The sequence below is a fragment of the Mandrillus leucophaeus genome, unplaced genomic scaffold (genome assembly GCF_000951045.1).
Source record: "Mandrillus leucophaeus isolate KB7577 unplaced genomic scaffold, Mleu.le_1.0 Scaffold818, whole genome shotgun sequence".
Classification (NCBI taxonomy): Eukaryota; Metazoa; Chordata; class Mammalia; order Primates; family Cercopithecidae; genus Mandrillus; species Mandrillus leucophaeus.
This window is the reverse complement of record NW_012108897.1, coordinates 939,981-964,952: the sequence shown is the minus strand read 5'-3', so window position 1 is coordinate 964,952 and position 24,972 is coordinate 939,981. Positions and strand designations below refer to the sequence as shown.

The 24,972-nt window shown below is 36.0% G+C and overlaps 1 protein-coding gene across 4 annotated transcripts in view; it reads right to left on the bottom strand.

Annotated features, from left to right (window-relative positions):
- Window positions 1–24,972, bottom strand: part of MPDZ (multiple PDZ domain protein) — a 145,546-nt gene that overhangs the window by 48,638 nt on the left and 71,936 nt on the right. For all 4 annotated transcript variants that reach the window (XM_011967898.1, XM_011967899.1, XM_011967900.1 and 1 more), the window contains exons 19-23: window positions 22,768–23,049; window positions 22,386–22,509; window positions 14,980–15,178; window positions 9,308–9,412; window positions 4,695–4,787 (exon numbers count right to left, since the gene is read on the bottom strand). In XM_011967898.1, the coding sequence (XP_011823288.1) occupies window positions 4,695–4,787; window positions 9,308–9,412; window positions 14,980–15,178; window positions 22,386–22,509; window positions 22,768–23,049 (803 nt within the window). The remainder of the gene's footprint in view (window positions 1–4,694; window positions 4,788–9,307; window positions 9,413–14,979; window positions 15,179–22,385; window positions 22,510–22,767; window positions 23,050–24,972) is intronic.

The window sequence follows — 24,972 nt, the reverse complement described above, 5'->3', positions numbered from 1 at the left end:
TGTTATAAAATCTTTGTTAATAAACTAGTTAAAATCCTATTCATTGTTTTCTCTTACTCCAGAAATTCTGTAACAGAAAAGAACCAACATCCACCACCCTTCCCTGTTTTTGTTTGTTTGTTTTTGTTTTTGTTTTGAGACAGGGTCTCATTCTGCAGCCCAGGCTGGAGTGCAGTGGCATGATCATAGTTCACTGCAGCCTTGACTTCCAACCTCAAAGTCCTGGGCTCAGGAACTCCTAAGCTCAAGTAATCTTCCTGTCTCAGCCTCCCTAGGCGCTGAGATTACGGGCATGAGCCACTAAAACTGTTCCTTCCCTGTTTTCTTGAAGCTGTTCCAAAGGCAAAATGGCAAAGGAGTTAGTAAGTTTAGCCATTGCACATATAGTACATTTTACATATAGTAAGTTCAGCCACAAGTGTACATATTTAACAATCCAGAATACATAGGTAGGACTCCTTAACTCTTTTCTTAAAAATAAAAAAATAAAAAAAAAGAAGGAAGGAAAGAAAATGTCTCCAAGGGCTCTTCGTATTTGGTGCAAATTAGAAAGTGATTCTTATGACTTCTTGAGTAATACAAAAAAAATAAGTAACAGCAAATGCTTACTAAGGGTTTTACCATGTCTTCAGTATTATTCTCTAAGTAAGTTACATATACTTTCATTTAATTTTCATGTCATACCTATAAGGTAGACATTCTTACCGGCCTCATTTTACAAAGAGAAGAGACACAGAGAGGTTAAGTAACCTTTGGATAATAGCACCTTAGGTCTCATAGGGTTTGGCACAGATAGCAAAATACTTTCCCTGGAAGTAAAGGTTGTAAATCCTTAAAACAATGAAGACGATAATCAAAGACAGAACTGCCAAAATGACACAGCAGTGAGAAACCAAACTCCTTATTCACTGAACAGAGAACAGAAACACAGTGAAAGAAAAAGGAGGCCTAGAAAAGAAACAACTACAGAATATGTTTGCTTCAGAGATCATTATGTAGGGGGAAAAAAAAATGGCAGTCTATTTGAGATTTACACATAGGTTTAAAAAGAATGAAATTCAGGAAGACAGAGCTGTTAAACACAGCTCTGAGGCCAGATTGCCTGAGATGTAAACTGAGACTCTGGGTGCCACTCCTGCTCTTTTGCTACTTAATGATTATGTGACACAGGGCATTTACTTAGTCTCTGTCTTACTTTTCTCAGCTGTGAAATACAGCCAACAAGAGTCTCTGAACAGAGTTTCTGTGAGGATTAATTAATACATGTAGAGTTCAAAACCAAAGCTTTGGTACATAATAAGCAACCAATAAATCTTTTATTACTCGTTATGATGGTGGTGGTGGTGGTAGTGATGAAGGTGATGATTACTGCGGTAATGAAAGCAAGATATGAAACTGAAACTCAATCCATATAACAAATGACCAAATGTTCACCATACCTGATCAATCCTGTTATACCTAGTACACTTTGTTTATTTAGAAAAGGGGCCATTTTCCACCCATTAGATTGATAAAAAACTTTTAAAAAAATGATCATATGACGTGGTAACAAGAATGTGGGGAAAAGGGAACACTCATATACTGGAAATAGAAATAAAAATTGGTATAGTGGCCAGGTGCGGTGGCTCATGCCTGTAATCCCAGCATGTTGGAAGGCTGAGGTGGGTGGATCACAGGTCAAGAAATCGAGATCATCCTGGCCAACATGGTGAAACCCCATCTCTACTAAAAATACAAAAATTAGCTGGACGTGGTGGTGTGCACCCGTAGTTCCACCTACTCGGGAGGCTGAGACAGGAGAATCGCTTGAACCCAGGAGGAGGAGGTTGCAGTGAGTCAAGATCATGCCACTGCACTCCAGCCTGGCAACAGAGGAAGACTCCGTCTCAAAAAAAAAAAAAAAAAAAAAAAAAAAAAATTGATATAGCAATCTTAAAAAACAATCTGACAACTGAAAGTAAAAAATGCATATAAACTTACAGGCCAGCAATTCCAATTCCACTTCTGGATATATTCCCTAGATAAATTTTCGTGTGTAAGTATAAAGAAATAAATATATTTACTGCACAGAATTATTATAATAGCAAATAACTATTAACTAATACGAATCTGACAATTAATAAACCATGGTATATTCATATATTGAAATGCAACACAACAACTAAATTGAATGAATTAGATCTTTAAGGTATCAAGCTTGACAGATTTACAAAACGTAAGAATTGAGAGAAAAATTAAGCAAAATGGAAAATACATGTAGTAGTATATCAATTGTGTAAAATGAAAATCACAAGCAAAATAAAATATAACTTATTTTATAATATTAAAATTTATATTTTGCTAAAAAGAATTCTCTAGTTTCAAACAAATTAAATTTTTGTTGATTTCATGAATGACTGTCCCATTACATTTCCAATGCTATGAAGCATGTTAACAACACTAACTCCTAATTTATTAAAAGCTCTGGTTATTCCATTAAGCTTTCTTCTCATGCTCTATGAACTTCCCCTAGAAGTGGCTTAGTGCATCTAGGGGAAGCACTACATTAGTGAGTACAGAGTACCTTCTTAGAAGGATTTATGGAAACTTTGGACATATTCTTCATGTAAGGTTGTTAGCACCTTTAGAGCTATCTTAGGATTGCATGAAGGTTAAAAGCATAAAAATTTTCCAGTCCAGAAGTTATGTTCTTCTTTCTCATAAGAAAATTTCAGGATTCCTGTGTCAAAGGCTTTCTCTTTGCTTAGGTACCAGTGACAAATATTTTATCAATATAGACAAAGCCAACCACTGACTCACTATGTGTCAGGCACTCTGCTAAGGATTTTAGACGACACTGAATTTTCCCCCAAATACAAAAGATTCTATTATTAACCTCGTTTTACAGATAAAGTAGCAGAGACCTAGCAGAAATTAAGAAACTTGTCTTAGAAAGTACCAGAGCCAAAGTTCTAACATGGCTCTTACTGACACCAACCATTTTGCATACTGCCTTCTGTTTAATCCATTTTCATGCTACTGATAAAGAAATACCCGAGACTGGGCAATTTATAGAAGAAGGAGGTTTATTGGACTTATAGTTCCACATGGCCAGGGAAGCCTCACAATCATGGCAGAAGGCAAGAAGGAGCAAGTTACAGCTTAAGTGGATGAGAGCAGGCAAATAAAAGAGCTTGTGCAGGGCAACTCCCGTTTTTAAAACTATCAGGTCTCGTGAGGCCCATTTACTATCAGGAGAACAGCATGGGAAAGACCCACCCCCATAATTCAATCACCTCCCACAGGGCCCCTCCCACAACATGTGGGAATTATGGGAGCTACAAGATGAGATTTGGGTGGGGACACAGAGCCAAACTATATCACCTTCTAAAATCTACTTTTCCTCTTATAATATTGTTTCTAAAACTGACCAACCCATCTTTTTTTCTTGTGATTACTGTCCTCCTAAAAAATTCAAGTTTACCACTGTGACTACCTGCTACAAAACAGTTTCATTTAACTTATTTCCCTCTAACCACAAATAAATATGACACTTAACACCTCAGAATATATTTTCTGCCACAGATCTAGCACTTATACCCTGTTCTCAATGTAGGCAGCAATATAGAGAGCTTGATGGGAGTTTTTAAGTGAGCTAAGTGACTTCTGAAGAAACTGAAATAAGAAACTCATTTTAGATGGCTGAAAATCCATGCTGCTTCTTTGAAAGCAACATAAAATAATGTTTTTTATATTTTAAAAATATTTAAATGTGATGGCTACAGGTTATCACTGGTGGGCAGGGGAAATCAGTAAATTGTACTGGCATTTATGAATATTACATATTCTTCTCTTGAGCATTTTATTTATTCACTATGTAACAAATATTAATGTTTACTAAACACAAAGCACCATCGTGATGGTGACCTTTAGTTTGGGGTGGATGTCCACTGATTACCTGCGTTTTACTCTTAATGTGAAATATCTTGTGTTCTTAAATTGTTTCATGTGTCTCTACATCTTGCCCAGCCAAGTACATTAGAGGTTTCTTGAGGCAGGATTTGCATCTTCTACTTACCTCCTTGTTATTCACAAAATCACTGGCTTTAAGTCTAGGTCCATAATCAGGACTCAGTAAATTCCTATTAAACTAAAATTGATTTTACTCAGTATAGACACATCAACATGCTTTAGTGATGCACGTGATACATCTAAGTATATTTGAGGATGTCATCTTATCTATTATACATGAAACTGGTCCTAGACAGATTATGACTTAGGATAAACTCGGCCTACGGTAACAAGACTACAAGGGTACTTTTACACACACACACACACACACACACACACACACATTTTGATATATGTTTACCTATATAGTTTCTACAAATGCTAGGTAAAATTTAAATGAATACTTTTTGGTATACCTAAGATCAAACTCTACAGAATGTAATCCATTCCAACTATCTATGCATAATTTTCTTTAATTTAGTTCCTACTATGTGCCAGATCTCTCCATATATGTTAGTTTTAACCCTGTGTGATACACATTATTCTCTCCACTGTACACATGAAAAAAATGATGGGTTAGAAGTATTAAACAACCCACCCGATGTGACAAGAAGCAAGTTGTAATCCAGCACTTGAAACCACACCTGCTTATCTTTAAACCCTATATATCCATTGAGTGGGCTGAAGACAGAAAAAGTCCTTACCGCCTGGGCTGATTCCAATTGCTATATGCTGTGTTTTGAAGTTCACTTTCTTCGCCCTCTCCCTCTTCTCGCTCTGGTAATTCTGGGATGTCTCTGGTTAAAGAATTACACAATGAGTACCCCAAAATCCTAGTAAAAACATGCAAGATTATATGTACTCTACTATTGATTTAGCTAAAAATGCAGGACTGGTTTATATTTTCACCGTACATGGCCTTAAGTATAAAATATTTTTACATTGGGGGAAAGGAAAACCTAACCAAACAAAATTAAAACCTTGCTTTAGAATCAACCTACCATAGCGTAGAACTGAACACTAAGACTCTTGTCTAGTCTGTTTTTTCCCTGATGAGACATGGGAGCATAAAGGAAAGGAATGGGAAAATCGGATAAATACCAGGTTTGTAAAGAAAACTCATTGAACAAGCATTTCTTAAATTCCTATAATGTGCAAGAAGCTAGAAGTACTATGTAGGTTTTAAGCATGTATGCACAGCCCTGAACCCTGTCCTGAATGAATTTCTCATCAAGTTTGCCAAGAGTTTAGTATTTCTGCTTCCTAAGGATGGACCAATGATTTTCTTTCCATTTTCAAAAAATTAAGTGAAATGCTTGTGGTCCAGCTTCACCCCATCCAGAGGAACCTGGCACAGAATACTTCTTAAGGGAAGCAGTTTACAACGTATCTGTGTTCAAGGTCACTCTTCCACTTCTGTAGCAATTTAGATTTTGCCAAATGCCAGGCATGTAACAAAATGTGCCCAGTCTACTGATTGACTGTAAAGAAAACTGTACAATAATAACAATATCAAGACATATTTTGTTAGTCCAATGGAATACTTTGTATCAATAAATGATGCTGTGAGGACAACAGGGAATGGTTAAACTGATTATAGCCTGTGCCTCCGCTGTGGTAAAAATTTGATTGCTAAAGAAACATGTCCACATATAAAGCAAAGGCGGCTATAAAAATTCTGATTCAACAAATGTTTTCAGTCGATATTTACAGAAATTGAAGAATTAAAAGAAAGTATGTAAAATTACAGCCATTCTCCCAACAGGAATACTGAACTCTCTCAAATGATATAATATTTAGAATTCAAGATCAGAAGTCAGCTAATCCAGTCATCCATCTGAGCTTTCATGCGCTTTGCAACATTTCTGGCAAGCAAATATCCAGGCTCTCCCAGAACATCTCATTCTTTCTTAGACCTGAATGTTAAGTTTTTGTTTTTAAGCTATTAGAGTGAAATCTATTTGCTATTGGTCCTACCCATTGGTTTTGTGTTTGAATTTCCCTCCTGTGCAATTAAAGAATAAAGCTCTGAATGAGGCTAGGGTTCCCAGAGTCTAAGTCTGACACTAGGGTAGGAATGGCGAGAAGAGCTCCAAGAGGGAGATCCTAAAAACGATGTCAAAGAGTTGACAGAGAAATATTAAAAGTGAAATCTTCATCCAGAGGATGCAAGGCAGAGAGGTTAAAAACTAGCACTAACCTTCTGGAAATACAACAGGAAAGAATATGATGAAGAAAGCTGACTTAGAAGACAGACAAGAATTATAACTTAGAAACAGTCCTTAAAATATTCAGTGACAGCTAGGGGATGTGGGGAGGTCCTCAGCCTTAAGGCCTAAGCAGTGGGAGCTATTCAGAAACAGTGTAGCCAAATTGCATCTTGCTTCTTCCTTTTTAGGTACAAGAAGATGAATATCCTGAATAATTCAACACAAGGACCCCGGTCTCTTCAGATGATTCTATAATCTTGAATCCTTTCGCAAACCCCATATATGCTCCTCTACATGTGCTGATTATTGTTTACTCATCTTAGTGTGTGGTTTCAGGGACTCCAGTGTCATGTCTTCCTGCATGCACTCAGCCAAGAAAGAAGTCAATCAACTGCTTTTCCACTGTCTTAAACCACTGAATACCAACAAAATTTTTATCAACTATAATAAGTAGATCTCTTTATATCTGCAAATATGTACCAGGTAAAGTAACTGGCAGAAACTCACATGGTGAGAAAGACACATGATGAGAAAGACACTGGCAGAAAAACAGCATAGGTGAGATTTGGATTGAGGGCATCTTACCATAAAACCTGAGTTCTTAACTTCCATGCTATATGGTCACATATTTTTATATGGCACATGCTTTGTAGACTTCTGCAATTCCTTCCTTGCATCCAATGGTAATTACGAACATGGATTATGCTTACATTCTACACTTGGCTCTGGCATTTATTAGCTGTGGGAAAGTTACTTTCCCTGCTGTAGATTGTTCCACCAAAAATGCATATCTAGTTGCTCTATTTTAAGCATTCTGATATCCATAGAAAATACTTTCTCTGCAGTAAAGCAGCTAGTCACAGCATAGGACAATCCAGGCTATTCTCTTTTCTGTGCTTGGAGGAAGTACAGTGCTCAAAGTGGCTTTCTTTCTAATAACTTTTGAGTATTTTAAGGCCCTAGAACTTAACAAGACTCAGATGTTAGCTGGTGTATTCTTTCAGTCAGTCATTTGATACAACATTTCAGAGAGACATTGAAATAATTTGTTTTACCAGTTTGACAGGAAGCACTGGGAAACTATAATCAACTCATGCCATTAACCCAATAGTGGAAATCCTGGAATGTGGCTGAGTTTTGTACAGTGTAAAGTAAATATAGTTGTCTCCCCTATCCCTCGTATCCTTGAGTCCAACATCCATGGATTAAACCAAAAGCAGACCAAAAATATTTGGGAAAAAAATGGTTGCATCTGTACCAAACGTGCACTTTTCTTTTTCTTGTCATTATTTAAAAATAAACATATAACAACAACTTACATAGCCTTTACATTGTATCAGGTATTATAAGGACTCTAGAGATGATTTAAAGTATATGGGAGAATGTGTGTAGGTTATGTGCAAATACTACATCATTTTATACAAGGGATTGAGCACCCGTGGATTTTGATATCTGTGGAGAGTATTGAAACCAATCCCCAACAGATAATGAGGGACAATTATACTCCTTTTCCCATAATATTCATGAGGCCCCAAGGACCATGCCATTCCTTCCCTTTATTAAACAAATAACATACCTTCCCCTTCCCTGACACTTTCTGTATTCTGTAGTCATCTGTAATGTGCAGAGGAAGCAGTGAAGCAAGATCACAATGAATGTAAGGTCACTGGAGACCGTGGTGTTCTGGGATGTTCTGACATCCACTAAAGAATGGTAGAACTCGGCTGGGCATGGTGGCTCACGTTTATAATCCCAGCACTTTGGGAGGCCAAGGCGGGTGAATCACCTGAGATCAGGAGTTCAAGACCAGCCTGGCCAACATGGTGAAACCCCATCTCAACTAAAAATACAAAAAAATAGCTGGGCGTGGTGGTGGGCACCTGTAATCCCAGCTTCTCAGGAGGCCGAGGCAGGAGAATCACTTGAACCCGGGAGGCAGAGGTCACAATGAGCCAAGATCGCGCCATTGCACTCCAGCATGGGCAACAAGAGTGAAATTCCGCCTCACAAAAAAAAAAAAAAAAAAAAAAGAATGGTAGAACTCTCCTGAGAAGACCTCAGAGTGCTTGCAAGGCCATTTCTGCTCTACCACATGCTTACAAGAAATTTGGTAGTCAGTTGCCAGCACAACTGAAAAACACAGGTCCACAACTGAGAGTGTAGAATGGTACATTCTTCATGGAAAAGTGATTTGACATTATTTCTCTCCCTGATCTTGACTCAGTCAGCAGCAGCATCAAAACCCAGTTCCTCCCTTTCCTAAGAAAAAAGAAAATGTTCCCTTTATTATTTAAAGGCTCTTAATACATTGTATATCAAGTGCCTTTAAAAAGCCAAACACTGTTTCCTAACATGCATACATGCTAACAGGTTCAGCTCAACATTCTCCAAAAGAGCAAGAAAATTACAAATAAAAAATGTTCTGGTAGGCATGGTGGTGCATGCCTCTGAATCCCAGTACTTTGGGAGGACGAGGTGGGCAGATTGCTTAAGCTCAGAAGTTTGAGACCAGCCTGAGCAACATGGCGAAACCCCATCTCTACAAAAAATACAAAATTAGCCTGACGTGGTGGCACATGCCTATAATCCCAGCTACCTGGGAGGCTGAGGTGGGAGGATCCATGAACCCAGCAGGTAGAGGCTGCAATGAACTGTAATGGCACAACTGTACTCTAGCCTGAGCAACAGAGTGAGGCTCTGTCTCAAAAAAAAAAAAAAAAGAAGTTTCTGAATTTGTATGCTTGTTAATAAAAGAATAAATAACATTTCTGAAGAAGTTTGATAATATTTATGAAAGAATAAGAAACATCATACAATTTCTTCTGTTCTAAGAAATTAATGAAATAATACTCCTTTGGGACAAATTATCAAAAATCAGCATGTTAAAAGTGATACATTGTGCAGTAGAATTAAATATTAATTTATTAATTTGAATATCTGTTTCTCATATTTTCCATACTATATAATAATTGCTTATATAACTGAAGGAAAGGGAAGAAGAAAAGGATTCAGAACTTTTCTTTGCTCTAGTCCTCCCTGACTCTGAATTCCAAATTCTCTACAACTTGCTGTATCATTCATCGCATTTGATTTAATGTTTCACTTACCTGCCAGTGTATGAAGAAAAAATATCCAATGCCATTATTTTTCCAGATTGTTGTCCCAAGCTTATTTTGAACTCTTCCAAATGTTCTGCAGGCACATAAGTAATTCTGGAAGAAACCAGAATCCATGGAAGTGAAGGGAAATAATATTTTGCCTGTTAGGAAAAGCTTCTAAAATAAAGGAAACAAATCATATTGTCCTTTTCTCCCTACTTTTTCACACAGCTCATTTAATCAGTATATTCAGCAGAGAATCCAAACTTCAATAGGATAGAGTATTCTATAGGGAAGAATAACAATAGAAACTAAGTTTTTAAATGCTGCTGATTCACTATGTGTTTACCAATCAACAGGCAGGGAAGGAAAACAATTATTTATATTGTAAAATGAAAAGGCTAACAACAATTTTTTTAATATTAGGAAGATCTACAAATCCCTAGAATAACAATTGTCAGTAATAACATTAATTTTGCCCAAAGATTTCTGGGATCTCTAAAAGAAACAAATTAGGTATACTCTATTAAAATACTGAATATCACAAATTACTTTGCATCTTTCTATAATACATAATTAATTCTAGAGATTAACAAGCATTATCAACAATTATGTTAGCTCTATTAAGTTATGAACTCTCAAGTCTGAAGTATGAGACTAAACCATTTGAGTTTATGGAAAGACTTACTAATTTGTAGCAATTTTTAAAAATTCACTCTGCTCTCAAAGAAAAGTCTACTATTCACACGTGAATGGCCATCTACTAATTCAACAAGTACTGACTGAATGCCTATTATGTGGAAGACACTGAGCCAAATGCTGACTCTTGCTGTAATGTTCAGAAACTGATACATAAAAATTCAAGTTTACTGCTTTCCTGTAAGGCTTCTTACATAGTGGACACACTTTTTAAAGCAAGCTGTTTCAAGATCTTCAAGTTAATGAATAGTAACATAAGAGAAATACTGTATCTGAACTCAATACAGCATGTTTGTGCAACTAAAAATTAGAAATCATAAAGAGATATTAAATCATCTGTCCATAATTTATCTGTTAAAATAATAAGTATACAAAACCTCAGCATTGGAGGGCAAAGGTAAAAAGATTGTCTTTTATGTTATAATGAAATAAAAAATTATACCAGTGTCATCATTTACTGAATGATTAGTACACATAATTTCAAACATATTGGTTATTCTATAGAAAGCATTCACTCATTTACTTCAAAGTGTGAGGTCACTTGGGTTTGGAGTCGGAAGACACAGTTCTGCTACCATACAGAGTGTCATGGGGTAAATCACCACTGCTGAACCTCCATACCCTCTACCACAAAAAGGATGCCACTTTCGTGATGCTACTGTAAGCTGAGAAGCACAATCCAAATAGAAGTGAGTGCTCTCACAGGTCATCAGCTCTCCTGGTCACACTGGTCACTCGGGCAGAATACATGGAGCCTTTGGGAATCTCTTCATGATACTTTTACCTCAAAGGTCAAAAAATGAAGCAGAAAGTACAGATCAATGGATTTAAGACTAGGCTGGCTGAAAAAGTTGCATTCTAATTCTGGCCCTATTTAATTTATTCATCTATAAAGACACCTTCTCTAAGATGCTACAAAAATATATTGAATAGCAAATTTGCTTTTATCCCTTCAAACAATACATTATGTCAGGACAGAAGTCTGATTATATTTTAAACAATGAAAAAATAAAATAAAGATAAACATGAAACCTAAAATGTGAAAAGGCTATTGAAGAAGACTGGTATTATTCCTGAAGATTCAGTAAAACTCATATAAATAAAACGTAAGTTTAAAAAGCCAGGAAAAGGTCAGGGAAAAAAGGCAGGATAGAATAGCAAAAATAATAGCAATCAGTACAAAGTCTTTAATTTTTTTATTGGTTTGAGAAAGAAGGTAAAGATGTTTCTTCCCAAACAATGTTAAAAATGAGTTTTTCTTTATATTTGTTCAAAGTTGTTTTTTCTTTTGAGGAGCGGAGGCATTTACAAATATTTTTCTGATACTTTGCGTAGTAGTGAGAAAGAGTAGAGACGGCAGTTTTCCTAACTATTTAGCCACTACAGAGTGAGGCCACCAGAACAAGCATCCCACAATGCAACAGAACATGCAGAGCCATGCTACCACAAGGCTGGTCACAGGATCATACAAAACCTCCGAATGGCCAGCAAAAATGCCAAAGCTAAATTACGAGATGCAAAAACACACTGAAAATGCTTATTTGGGAGTTGAATTAAAAATTCAAACTAACTTTTGGTTACACATGGACTAACTTTTGGTTACACATGGACTAGAAGAAAAAAGAATACCATTAGTGATGCTGAAATGTGATATGGCTATTAATGCAGAGACTATTCCTGCACGTGCAGACAGGATCGTTCCCTTACAAAGGAGCTTGAAAGCTTCATAATTGGAAAATATGATTTTCAAGAGTTCACAATCATCAGTACAATGTGAAAATGTAACAATCTCATAGTTCTGTTGGATTTTATGTTCTTATTTAAATAAAGAAAACAATCCAAAATGTATATATGAAATCCATATCTGGATCTATCCTTGCATTGGGACATTACAAAAGCACAAAATTGTTTTCACAGACAAGTTGTAACACACAGCCATAATGAGCTTTTGAATCACTGATACTCACACATAAAAGGGGGCTCGATCGTCAGCAGGTGCTGCAGAAAATCTAGAATGTGAAGCATACGCCGCGGCATCTTTTTACAATGGTGTTAACAAATGTCAATGTCTTGTGCTGAATGTGAGATGCATACATATGTAGTTAAAAGTGGGTGCTCCTGGTTGTTTTTTTTTTCCCCTTTCCACTTCCCTCCCATCTACACCTCCCCCAGAAAAGCATCTGCTCTTTACTAGTGTCTATAGCAGTGATTATTAACAAGCATGAAAAAATGTAACTGCAATCAATCTTTTATTCCTTGATCAGGAATTCATCCCACACTTTAGGTTAAGGCAGGTGAATTCTGATTCAGCTCAGTAATTATCTGGCAGATGTTATAAGCAGCTGCTGCTAAGCACAAAACCCTGGCTATTATTACAGAAATATAAGAGCTCCTGGCAAGGTGGAGTGAGAAGTGAAACAGAATGCATTCTGGTGAGGCTTCGCATCTGGTTTTCCATAGAAAATAATGAAACCTGGATCTTAAACTGGCTGTTCTTGAACTCTTGAAACTCAAATTATCTACCCATGCATGCATGAACACACACACACAAAAGTTCCTAGCTATCTATCGTAAATGGCAAAAAAGAAATCCAGTGCATTGTCTCAACAAGCAATGCTTTCCCTAAAAACCAATCAGTTATGTAACTGAACCACAGTCTCTTTTTTTAAAGTCCCTACAATACACCCCTCCACCACCACCCAGATTAAGCTAGGTTCACAAAGAAAAATAATGAGAAAGAGATGTGGATGGAGCCTAGATCCAGGTAATGAGCACAAAGCTTAATGGGCCCGAGGCAATGTTATGGTTCCATTCAGAGTAATGGAAGGACTAAATGTTCCTTTTGGGAAGATTATTCACATTGCTTTCAAGGTAATTCTAAACCTTTTGCTTCACGAAACAAGTGGTAAGAGAGGGACAGGGCCAAAAACACTTCATGCAAAATGCACAGAACATGCTGCTCAGCCCTGGTCAACCTAAATGGCTCTTTGTGTTTTAAAATCTAACATATTTTTGTTTCTGAAAAAGCATTATGTAAGGATGATTTTAGTTTATTTTTATCATTACTCAATGAGTTAAGCTATGACCATTTGAATCAGAGCATCTTTAAGGCATGTGAGAAGAAATCAATGTGTTTTGAATATTTGCATGTGTGTTTACCTATATGACAGCAAGACTGACTGAATGAATGAATGGATGATTGATTTCCAGAGGAGGGAAGGTTGTATGATTTTTCTTCTTTTTAAAATAATTTAAGGTTCTATAGTACATTTTGCCTCCTGAGATCCTAAAGCAAGTACTTATGAAGTTAGCTCTCTAGATATCTTTGATAGTCATAATAAGGCTTCTGCCCACATGACAGGGTAAATTCTGCTGAATCGGTGGGAGAGGGGAAACGGAAACACAAAACAAAAAAATAAGGAAAGGCGAAAAAAGACTTTGAGACTGAAAATGTACCTCAAAAGTTTTCTAGAGTTGACCAGATGCATGACTTACGCTAAACTGGTGTCACAATCGTCTTATTTTTTAACCACTCTTAAAGTTCTGCAGTACATTAGAACTGAGGGGTAGGGCTAGTACCAAGTACTAATTCTGGTGATCAGAATGCCAAAAAGTGGGCAGCAGAGCAATATCAGCACACACAGCATAAATGTACATCATGGCACAATAAATCAGATGAGCGGTTACTAGGTCGTCTGCATTTTATACTACATCTAATCCACGTAAACTAAAACCCCTGCAATAAATACATAGTTTCCATGTGATCTATGCCATGGAACACTGGCCATAAGTGGTAAGGAAAACACTTGAAGTTTCTCTTTTCTTATGATAAAAGGACTGACATTTTTAATGAGGTTCACTTGTACTCCAATTATTATAAGGCAATTAAGGAACAGTAACATGAGCTGATGATCTGTTCAACTGTAAATAAAAGTCAAAAAAGCATACAAAAATATGAAAGCCCATTAGTGAGGATTTTGCCTAAAAATAATACTTCTTTTATATAAGACAGAGGAATCTGTTCCAAATGGTATATACTTTTCTCCTTTTTATTGACCACAGAATGAAAAACAGTCTGTACAGCTTTTGTTACCTAAGACCTAGCAATACATACTTTGCAAAAGGACTGGTAATAGAGAATGTAGTCAGTAAAATAACATTAATACAAAAAAGTCCCCCATACTAGTAATAATTACATCGATTTTAGGTAAACAATCTTTCCCTGAGCTCTTATTTTATGATGTTATCCCTCATACATTAAAAACAAATATTCAAAGATTAATGCTAGAGGAAAATGTCACATTGATGAAGTGTCACAATAAAGTAATGAGCTGATTTTTATGTTGGCTCGAGGAATGTTTAGTGACTTAAAAACCAAACCACATATATGATGTGCTTTTAGTACATTATGGGATTACTGGAAATTTTAAGCACTTCCTGACAAAATATCCTCCATGACCTACTAACAGACCACACCAATATATTGGTCTATCCCCTGGGGTCATGAGGTAGCTCAAGAAAGGGTAAGTTTTGGGTCAGATGGACACTGTTTTATCTTGTCTTTTGCATGCATGGTCCTTAAAGAACTGTCTTAGTTCTAGGATTCACACAGGTCAATTAGGTAGGGTACGATTCCTTATAATGGAGCCAATCCAAACATCTTTCCAAGATCCTAAAAGTGGGCCCTCTTGCTCTGTGAGAATCATTGCATCCCCAACTTCTATGGTTGTTGTAGAAATCACTGGAGAAGTATAATTAAAAATACAAAGCAATGTTTCCAAATTTTTAATATTGCTATAGTCTCCAAGAAACTATACTTACAATTGAGAACTACTCAAAAATAGTCAATTTCTTGAGTGATTTATGTTTTAAAAAATGTGAAAACGTTTGTATCTCAAACAGAAGTGTATACTGAAAAAGAATTCTGATTAATTGAAATTCCTGAATTTCCCAAGCCAAACTGGGATCCAAATGATACTTACTTTATGTCAGGGCCAATGAGAGAATGTCTTCTCAACATAGCTCGTGCCTGGGCATTGGTTACACTGATGGTAGACTCTTCATTAATGGACAAGATGCAGTCCCCAACGGCAATCCGGCCATCTCGACTAATGGCACCTCCATGAATAATGCTTCGAACAATCATCCCCAAGCCATCTTTATTAGCACTAACTGTCATTCCTACAGGAAAAGAGAAATGCAAATATAATTAAATACATGATTTTCCAATTCATTTTAATTTGAATTTAATAATTTCTATGATTTATATATTAAAAAATACGAGTAACATTTTAGTCAATAAAAAGCACAGCAAAAACAGGAAAAAATGTTTCTAACAAAAAATATTAAAAAGTGTTTCTAACAAAAAATATTTTTAAGTAAATTTGTAAATGTTTGTGAAATTGTATATAGTCAATACATTATAAATCAAACAGGTCTACATTGTGGAATGAATGTAATTTAGACCATGTGATGTGCTGACCCCTTGAATAGAAAGGTCTCTCAGGGAAAGTACTATGATAGCATCAAATCAGTTTTACAATATTAGATCATCTCTTACACATAAAAGAGAATAAAAGGACTACAAAAGGAAAACTCATTCTATAAATTAAGCAATTATCTGCTATTACCTTATTCCTTTATCACTTGTTCATTCAAGATCTATTTACTATATGGCTAATATGTGCCAAGTACTATGTTGGTTGCTTAGGATAAAAGCATAGCACAGAATTCCTAACATCAACAAGCCTGTATTGAAGTCTTCATACCTGGAGCCTATCACAGTGGTGTCCGAAAGCATAGTAGTTTGTTGAAATGAATTTATGTGAACTTAATCTTAATCTATTTCCATTTTATCTTTGAACTTCAATAAGCTTCTAATTTGGATATTAAATTGCTCTCTTTTCATGTCCCCTGGATATCTCACAGAAAATGCAATCTTAGCATGCATAAAATTGAACCTGCAATTTTTCATCTTACTTTATTTCACCATTTTTCTTCCCTTTTTTGGTAAATTGCACTACCACACTACCCTCCATTATTCAAAGTAGAAATATTGGGGTCTTTCTTGATGCATACTTCTCTCTTATCCCCTGTATTTAATCCAACACCAAATCCTGTCATTTCTATCCTCAAAATTTATCTTGAATCCATTTACCTACCTTTTCCCATTTAGATACTAACTCTAGACTAAGTCAACACCTTCTCTTGCCTGACTTTTTGCAAAAGCCTCCTTCCTAACTGGTCACCTGCCTTCCATGATTATCTCCTCCAATGCATACTTCCCTCAGAAGACAGAGAGGCCATTACAAAAAAAGACAAGTAATATCCTATCAGTCCCTTGGTTGCAACTCTTCAATGGTTTCCTGTTATAGTAACACACAACACACTTGCTTAGCACAGTCTATAGGCCAGGGGTACACTGGCCTTTGCAGTGTGAATCCTTGCACTGTGTTATGTCCTTCTTGGTTCCCTGAGTTCTAGCAACAAATACATCTCATCTCTGTCCATTTTGAAGTCTTTGCCTGACACCTTCTTTCAGCAGCTCTTGCATAGCTAACTTCCTCTCACTCTTCAATATCAGTTCCTCAAAAAGTCCTTCTCAACAGACTCTATCTGAATTAAGGTTCACTCCTCACTCTATCCTCACTCTATTCGTTGAAAAATATAAAATCTTAAAAATTATATTTGAAACTTTGCAAAAATAATGTAAGTTCACTTAAAATGAAGTGTTGAAAGTTTCTTCCAAAACAAAATTATATAATTAAACAAGTTATGGAGAGATATAAAGCTACCAGGATATTTATAAAAACTTTTCTTTGACAGATGTCACAAATTCCTTTTTAGGTTTTCATATATTTAAAAAAATGATGTCTTTCCAAATATTAATTCTACTCATACCAAATCAGATATGATATTTCAAACATTTAAAAAAATGATTCTGATTATGTTTCTAGCCTAACATCTCATATGTGGATATGGGCAATCCAGGCTCCTACTTATTTTTTTCTGATAGAAATAAAACATTTTTAAATGTACTTAAAACATTGTGTTAAGACTCATACTAACGATTTTTCAGTGTATTGTTAAGAATACACTTCTGCTTACCATAAAACAATAAGATATCATTTAGGAGAGAAAAAAGGCTGGATCTGAAATTTTTCAAAAGGTACTCTATTTTGTACTGTTAAAGCCAGCCTTCCTAGCAATATCCACAATACAACTGTACTTTGGTAAAATAAAAATGTGTCAGGACAAAGTAAAATTTAACTCAGTGGATCACACTGGGAATCTAACTCATTGTCTTTTTCTCATTAGCATCATGCAGACTACAATAAGGCAAGACACAGACATGAAACCTGTCATGAGCTATGGCCGACATGATCTCTGAATTCACTTTTAATAGCATATTTAACTCATGACTCTCAGCTATTATGCTGTCAGGTCACATCAACCATGTAAACCAGGAGGTCAACATCAGTTAGCTGAGTTTATACTTTTCTTTCACCAAACGACAATTTTCAAGGTTCAATAACTTGGAGGTAATCTCCAATAACTAGATTTTGGTTGTAACTTGTAAGATCTTTCCATTTTATTCGTGGAAGAAGTATGAAAGAATATCCCAAATCCCAAATCGTGTGCTTTGGAAATAGAGACCCGGTTACGAATCTGAATTATTCCACCGCTTCCAATCAGCACAAGCTTGGGCAACTGACTTAACCTCACACAGAGCCTCAGTTTACTTATCTCTAAAAAGGGATGACATTTGCTCTTATGGTTGTTTAAAGAATTAAGTGAGAAACACATATGTATAGTAACTTTCAAAATACCTGACACAAAGTGTACAACAAAATTTAGTCACAAAACTAAAAACAAAACAAAACTCATAAAATATGTTTAAAATGCATCTCTCTCCCAAACCAAGGTTACATTGCTCCCTAAAGACTAAATGTAAATATTAATTCAGCTTCAAAATGAAGCTTGTTATTACAACAATCATAATGTGCCCTCGGGTAACTCAAGTATTGAATGTATTGTATGGTATATGTGAAAATCAGAGACAGACAGGTTTGAGTTCTGACTCTACCTCTTTAAAGGTTGAGTAATTTCAGAGAAATTGCTGAGTCTGTTTATGTTTCTGTATCTAATCAGTGAAGGGAAGATAAGACTTCCTTTCTTTTCCCCTGAAGAACCTTGTTTTTTACCTTCAAGTCCAAACACCACATCATTAACCAAGGGACCACAGACTTACGAAAAAACACCAAGATTAGAATTTTTTAAAGGTCACTATATGCATGTGTACATTTATTAATGTATCTGTATTTCTGTATACATTTTCATTCTAATTTTAACAAAATTCAAAAATCCAAATGATTCATGAAATCAAAACAATGGATTATGACAGATTTACAGAAACCTGCCATTTATTAAAGCTTCTTCTGGTTATCACAAGACAAAGAAACAAATTATCCACAAAGCTAAAACTGCAAACAACTGCTTATAGCTGATTAAGGGGAGACTATGAATCTAAGAAAATGAGCTCACTGATAGACCCCTTCATAACATACTTTTCCACCAGCACAAATCCAGCCTCTATTTAGACTGCCTAAAATACTATTTATCACACTTCTTGTTACTTCAAGTTATACAGCCAACACCTTCCTACACTAAAGCTTTATTGAATGCTTTATTTTAATATTTACACAGATTTTTCAAGATTCCTTTACATTTAGTTATTCGAAGTGCTATAGAAATCTGAACATTGAGCATCTCCTGTCAAATGAGATAACAGAGTAATGTTCTTGCCTTGGCATGCAGTAAATTTTAACTCCAAAATGCCAGAGGAACCTCACTGGGTCCCAGGAAACCAAAAAGCCAGGGAGAAAGCCCTATAAACATATTGGGCATATCAATAATGGAAATGAAGCAGAAAAGTTAAACTAATTGTGATTTACAGTTTTGTATTACAGTGTGAATGGTAAACTAATGGTGCTGTGATTTCACATTTAAATGTCTTACTTTTTTTTTTTTGAGACAAAGTTTCACTCTTATCACCTAGGCTGGAGTGTAGTGGCATGATCTCGGCTCACTGCAACCTCAGCCTCCCAGGTTCAAGTGATTCTCCTGCCTCAGCCTCCCGAGTAGCTGGGATTACAGATGCCCACCATCACGCCCAGCTAATTTTTTGTATTTTCTGTAGAGATGGGGTTTTGCCATGTTGGGCAGGCTAGTCTCGAACTCCTGACCTCAGGTGATCCACTTGTCTTAATTTCCCAAAGTGCTGGGATTACAGGCGTGAACCACCATGCCCAGCCAATTGTTTTACTTTCACTAAACAAATGACAGGGCTCTTTTACACTTTAATTTTAAAGTCAGGCTGTTGAGGGAGGTTTAAATGGATTTCTAGATGTGATAGAAAGAAAAGACAGTTCTGCCTTTCACTGTTTTCTTCCAATAACTTAATTAACCTAGTATATTTTTATATCAAAACTTAAAAACTAAGATGGAAGCAACTCAAGTGCCCATCGATAGATGAATGAATAAACAAAGTATAGTGTATACATACAATGGAATATTATTTAGCCTTAAAAAGGAAATTCTGACACATGTTACAACATGGATGAACCTAGAAGACATTATACCCAATCACATATGGACAAATACTGTATGATTCCACCTACATGAAGCATTTCGTCAAATTCATAGAAACAGAAAAATGAATGGTAGTTGACAGGGGACTGGTAGAGAGAGCAATGGGGAACAATTGCTTAATGGATACAGAGTTTCAATTGGGGAACCCAAAAACGTTCTGGAGATGGATGGTGATGATGGCTGCACAATGACGTGAATGCACTTAATGCCACAGAAATGCACTCTTAAAAATGATGAAAATGGTCAATTTTATGCTATGTATATTTTACCATAATTTAAAAAAGCAATATATCTTGACATATTAGCAGAATAAATAAGAAAATCCATATAATTCCCCAACAGATGAAGAAATGCTTTGACAAAATTCAACATTCTCACAATTAATTAAAAACTGGTAAGCAGGCCGGGTGGGGTGGCTCACGCCTGTAATCCTAGCACTTTGGGAAGCCGGGATGGGTGGGCTGCCTGAGCTCAGGAGTTCAAGACCAGCCTGGGCAACATGGTGAAACCCTATCTCTACTAAAATACAAAAAATCAGCCAGGCATGGTAGCAGAGGCCTGTAATCCCAGCTACTCAGGAGGCTGAGAGGGACAAGAATTGCTTGAACTCAGGAGATGGAAGTTGCAGTTAGCCAAGATCATGCCACTGTACTTCAGCCTGGGCAACAAAGTGAAACTCTCTCTCAAAAAAAATAAAATTGGTAAGCAATCCAAATAGTCAGATTGCAAAATCTGATGTACCCAAACCATGGCTCTTACAAGAGCCTCCTAACTGCTTCACCAACCTAAGCTCAATGTTCTTCTTAAAACACAAATCTGATCATGTCACTTTCATACCCTTAGCTCCCGCTGCCTACATGAAGCATAAGGCAGTACATGGCTGCAGCAGAAGTTCTGTGTCCTGCACACAAACCCATCCAGCAGCTGTCTCCCACTTATCATTCCTTTAGTTCCAACTCTCACTTTGCTGGTCATCATACCACACTTCATCCATATCGAACCAGTTTCAGTAATATTTAACATCTCTCTGCCTTACTTCTAAGTAGCTTTCAACTTTTTCAAATTCCCCAACTATGTGGTAAAAATCTCCTCTTTTTAGACCTAAATCATACATCTCCTCTTTTCTGAAACCATTCTAAAGTTCTCCACACTTGGAGAGCAGGGATTAGTTATTCCCTCTTTAAAGCCTTCAATGTTCTCTATAAGTATCTATTATAGCACGTACAATATTCTAACGCCTTTAGGATTTTAAATGTCAATTAGCTTACTCTCTTAAACCTGCGTTAAGAACAGTAATATTATGGTGTCTATGCATAGTGGATAGAGAATTAAAATAAATATTTGCTACTTCAGTAAATACACTAGAATTATAGTTCTCAAATAGGCTTTGTAAAATCTCTGCCTTATCAATTATTCAAGAAAAATGGGTTCTATGGCCAATTAAATGTGAAAAATGCTACATCTGATAATCTCTTAGTGATTCACAATGCACATGGAGTATAAAAGATATTGAGATGTAAAAAGAAACCTGTCTTCTTAAATTTATCTCATTCTAAACTTTTAAACTTGGAAGTCATTTATAACTCCTATTAACATCCTACAGAACTAATATTTTGAGTAATATGGCATCAGAAACACTAAATTAGCTGATAAAATAATTCTAGCATGGCTTAGATATCTGTCTCATAATCAATGAGTTATGGAAAGTTCTGCAGTTCAAGCTTTGTATCATCCTATTAAACATAATGTATATAAGAAATATTACAACAACATAAATATTATCTGCTACAATTCTTTGTTTAGCTGCTGTTGGTAGTACCCCGCCACCATCAAATGGAACAAAATCTTGGCGACCAAGGCTGAAATCCCACTCACCAAGTAAGCACTGCTGGATTCCTCTGCCAAATCTCAAAACAAGGAAACAGGACCCTGCCATAAGATGTCAATGTAATGGGTAGTGGTTGGTTACTTCATAGAAAGAAAAGGATCTCTGATACTGAATTAACCATAGAGTCTTGGGCTGCATTTGGACACTCAAAGCAACTCATCTACCACCCTATTTATTAAAAAAGACAGGGCTGAGTCACATGACTGTATAACTCAATGAGAAAACAAATATGCTCTGCCTCAACAGTTTTAGCTATTGTAATTAGGATATTTCTACAGAAAGTCTTCTTTGCCCAATTCAGAGGGTTTTGTGGTTAAAATAGCACACAAAAATCCTGCCACCTGGGAAGTCCTACTGAATAACTCACATTTACATTTTGGTGGTGGCACACCTGGTTGTCTTTTTAGTCTTTCTTTCAGCGAGTGAAAGAAATTAAATGCAAACTGACTTATACATCACTGGTTCATTCAAAGAAACTAATAATTTACTTTTCCAAAGAATTTAGAATTCCAAATTGCTGAGTTTTCATTTTCTAAGAATTCCTTTTCTGATTTGCTGTTTCATACACAAACAATTCATATATCTTTTACTGAATGTAAATGAGGCTTGTGAATACTCTGAAATAATTAAGAGAATGAGGGATTTCTGCTCATACGAAGTAAACAAACCTGTAAACCATTTCAGAAAAAATAATGAGGACATATAAAGAAAAACCATAAAAACTACAGGAAAATTTCTACCATCTGTTCTCTTATCTACAGCAAAAAAAAATTGAAATTTACCATGTTCAATATTTCCCCTTGTCAAGGGGGTTAAGAAATAGGTATATGAGGAAAAGGAGAAACTTACCTAGGCTAGAATTGCCTTTTGCTATATTAATAGTCCTTTCAAAAGATTCTTTAGATACATTTTGAAGCATGACACACTCAGCATTAGAGGCCAGGGAGCTCTGTTCAAGCAGGTACTCAGAGCCCTGTAAGAAAGAAAAAACAAGCCACAAGTCACATGGAAAGGGAAACTAGACTTTGGAGTGTGATTTCAACATCACGCACGTTCTCTAATTGATTGTGCTTTATTCTGCAAGAACCTGCAACCAAAACAAGTTCATAGGTTGCTTTCTGAAAATCTTAGTGCCAAGAAGCACTCATTCCAAATGAAGAGAATGGCCAGAATAACCCTTCAACATTCCCTACCTCATCATAAAACACAAACCATATCTTTAAAATATTACCTTTCCAGCTGAATCGGGTAGCACAGAAGGAAGTTCTGCACTTGATATAACTTCACTTGGTAAATGAGATTCAGTCCACACTATTGTGTTTTCACATTCATATTGCTGTTCAATAGCATTTGCAGGTGTGTAGTCATTTATAGTAAAGCCAGAAGCAGACCCCATACTTATGTCTACCAAAGGTGTATTCTCATCCTGTCTTTGCAGGAGATTCTGGGTATATAGTTCCTCCAAAGACATATGCAGATCAAGTAGTGGATCACAAGAATTTTCAATAACATCCTGGTAGTTAAAAAACAAAACAAAAGAAAATGAAAAATGTGAACAGAATTATATCACTTCTTAATGAACAACTATTTAGTAAAATGTAAAACATAACACTTATTACTCAAAAAGCATTAACAAACACAATTCTTCACTTAGCAGGTTTTCTGCATATCTTTATTTTCATAAATGCTTTTAAATATATTTCCTGCAAGTCATACATCTTATGTTCTACTGCGTTATACTTGTACAAGATACTAAACATAAGATCATTTAGATATAATACTACGTTATATTTACAAATAAAATTATTCAGAGTTTAAATTACATAGAAGAGCAAGTAGCATACTCCCAAATCTCACTTAAAGTGTAGTTTGTTTCCCATCAGTCTGAAGTTCCTATTTATTATGAGATCAAGAACATAAAAAGTATGACATTAATTGATTTGGACTCATAAGAGCCTCCCAGAGAAAATTATTTTGATAGGCATTTATAAGTATTTATGGAGAAGAATAGACAGCCTTACAATTCAAATTATCATAGGAAAAATTTGCATAAATATCCTGTAAGATATAACAGAAGGAACAGTAAAATGGGTTGTCATAAAATGTAGGCTCTAAATCCAGGGTCTGTTATTAACAATTTGTATATCACAGAACCTCTCTTGGCTTTATATTAGATAATTTCTACAATCCTCTGAAACTCTAAAATTTTATAGTTCTATATAAATGTGTGTATCTACTTACAACAGATATATTGTATCACTTATGGGCTCTGGGAAAGCAGTTGCTTCACAAACTGCTGTTGAATAAACATATCAGTTTTCCCTTCAATTCTTTCATTGATAATTTTAATGTATAAAAGTAGCATATGAACATACTATTGCATAAAGGATTCAAGATACAGACATATATTGTGTATGCATATAGAATACAACACGAAGAGTCTTTGCTATGGCTTCTACTTCCATTCCCTTCCCCAATAAAAATGGCTGGCATCAGTTAGGTGTTTATCCATCAAATTTTTAATGCATTTGCATAATATATACATATAAGTACACATGCACACACTCACACATACAAGCAGATATACATATATTTTTAAAACTAAACACAGCCATACAATAAATAGCATTGTTTTTTTTCTGCAGTATCTTTTCATCTTGATATGAGAAATTTCCATGTCAATTTAAAAACAAGTCAACTTCAATCTTCTTACGGCTGTAAGTTATTCCTAAGTATGAAAGACAGTGGTGTGTAGACTCTGAAGCCAGGATGCCTGAGTTCAATTCCTAGCTCAACACTAATTAAATGCTAGAGCTTTGACAAGTTACTTAAACACTATGCCTTGACTCTCTCCTCTACTAATTGGGGAAATCAACAGAAACTAATACAGGACTGTTGGGAGGACAGAGAGTATTAATCTCCACAAAGTACTAGAAACAGGCCTGACTTAACAGAAAATGTGCAATAATTTTTAGCTACTGCTGTTATTTATACTCTACATCTTTGTCCATATGTGCGAAGATATATTCACTATGAATCACTAGAATTGCAATGGCTGGTCAAATGATATGCACACTTAAAATGTCGGTACGTGTTTTTAGTAGAGACGGGGTTCCACCGTGATGGTCTCTATCTCCTCACTCGTGATCTGCCTGCCTCGGCCTCCCAAAGCATTGGGATTACAGGCGTGAGCCACTAAAAATACAAAAAAATTAGCCAGGTGTGGTGGCTGGTGTCTGTACTACCAGCTACTCAGGAGGCTGAGGCAGGAGTATGGCGTGAATCCAGGAGGCGGAGCTTGCAGTGAGCCCAGATTGCGCCACTGCACTCCAGCCTGGGTGACAGAGCGAGTCTACATCTCAAAAAAAAAAAAAAAGTACACAGTACAAGTACACAGAAGTCAAGAATTGGGGTTTGGGAACCTCCACCTAGATTT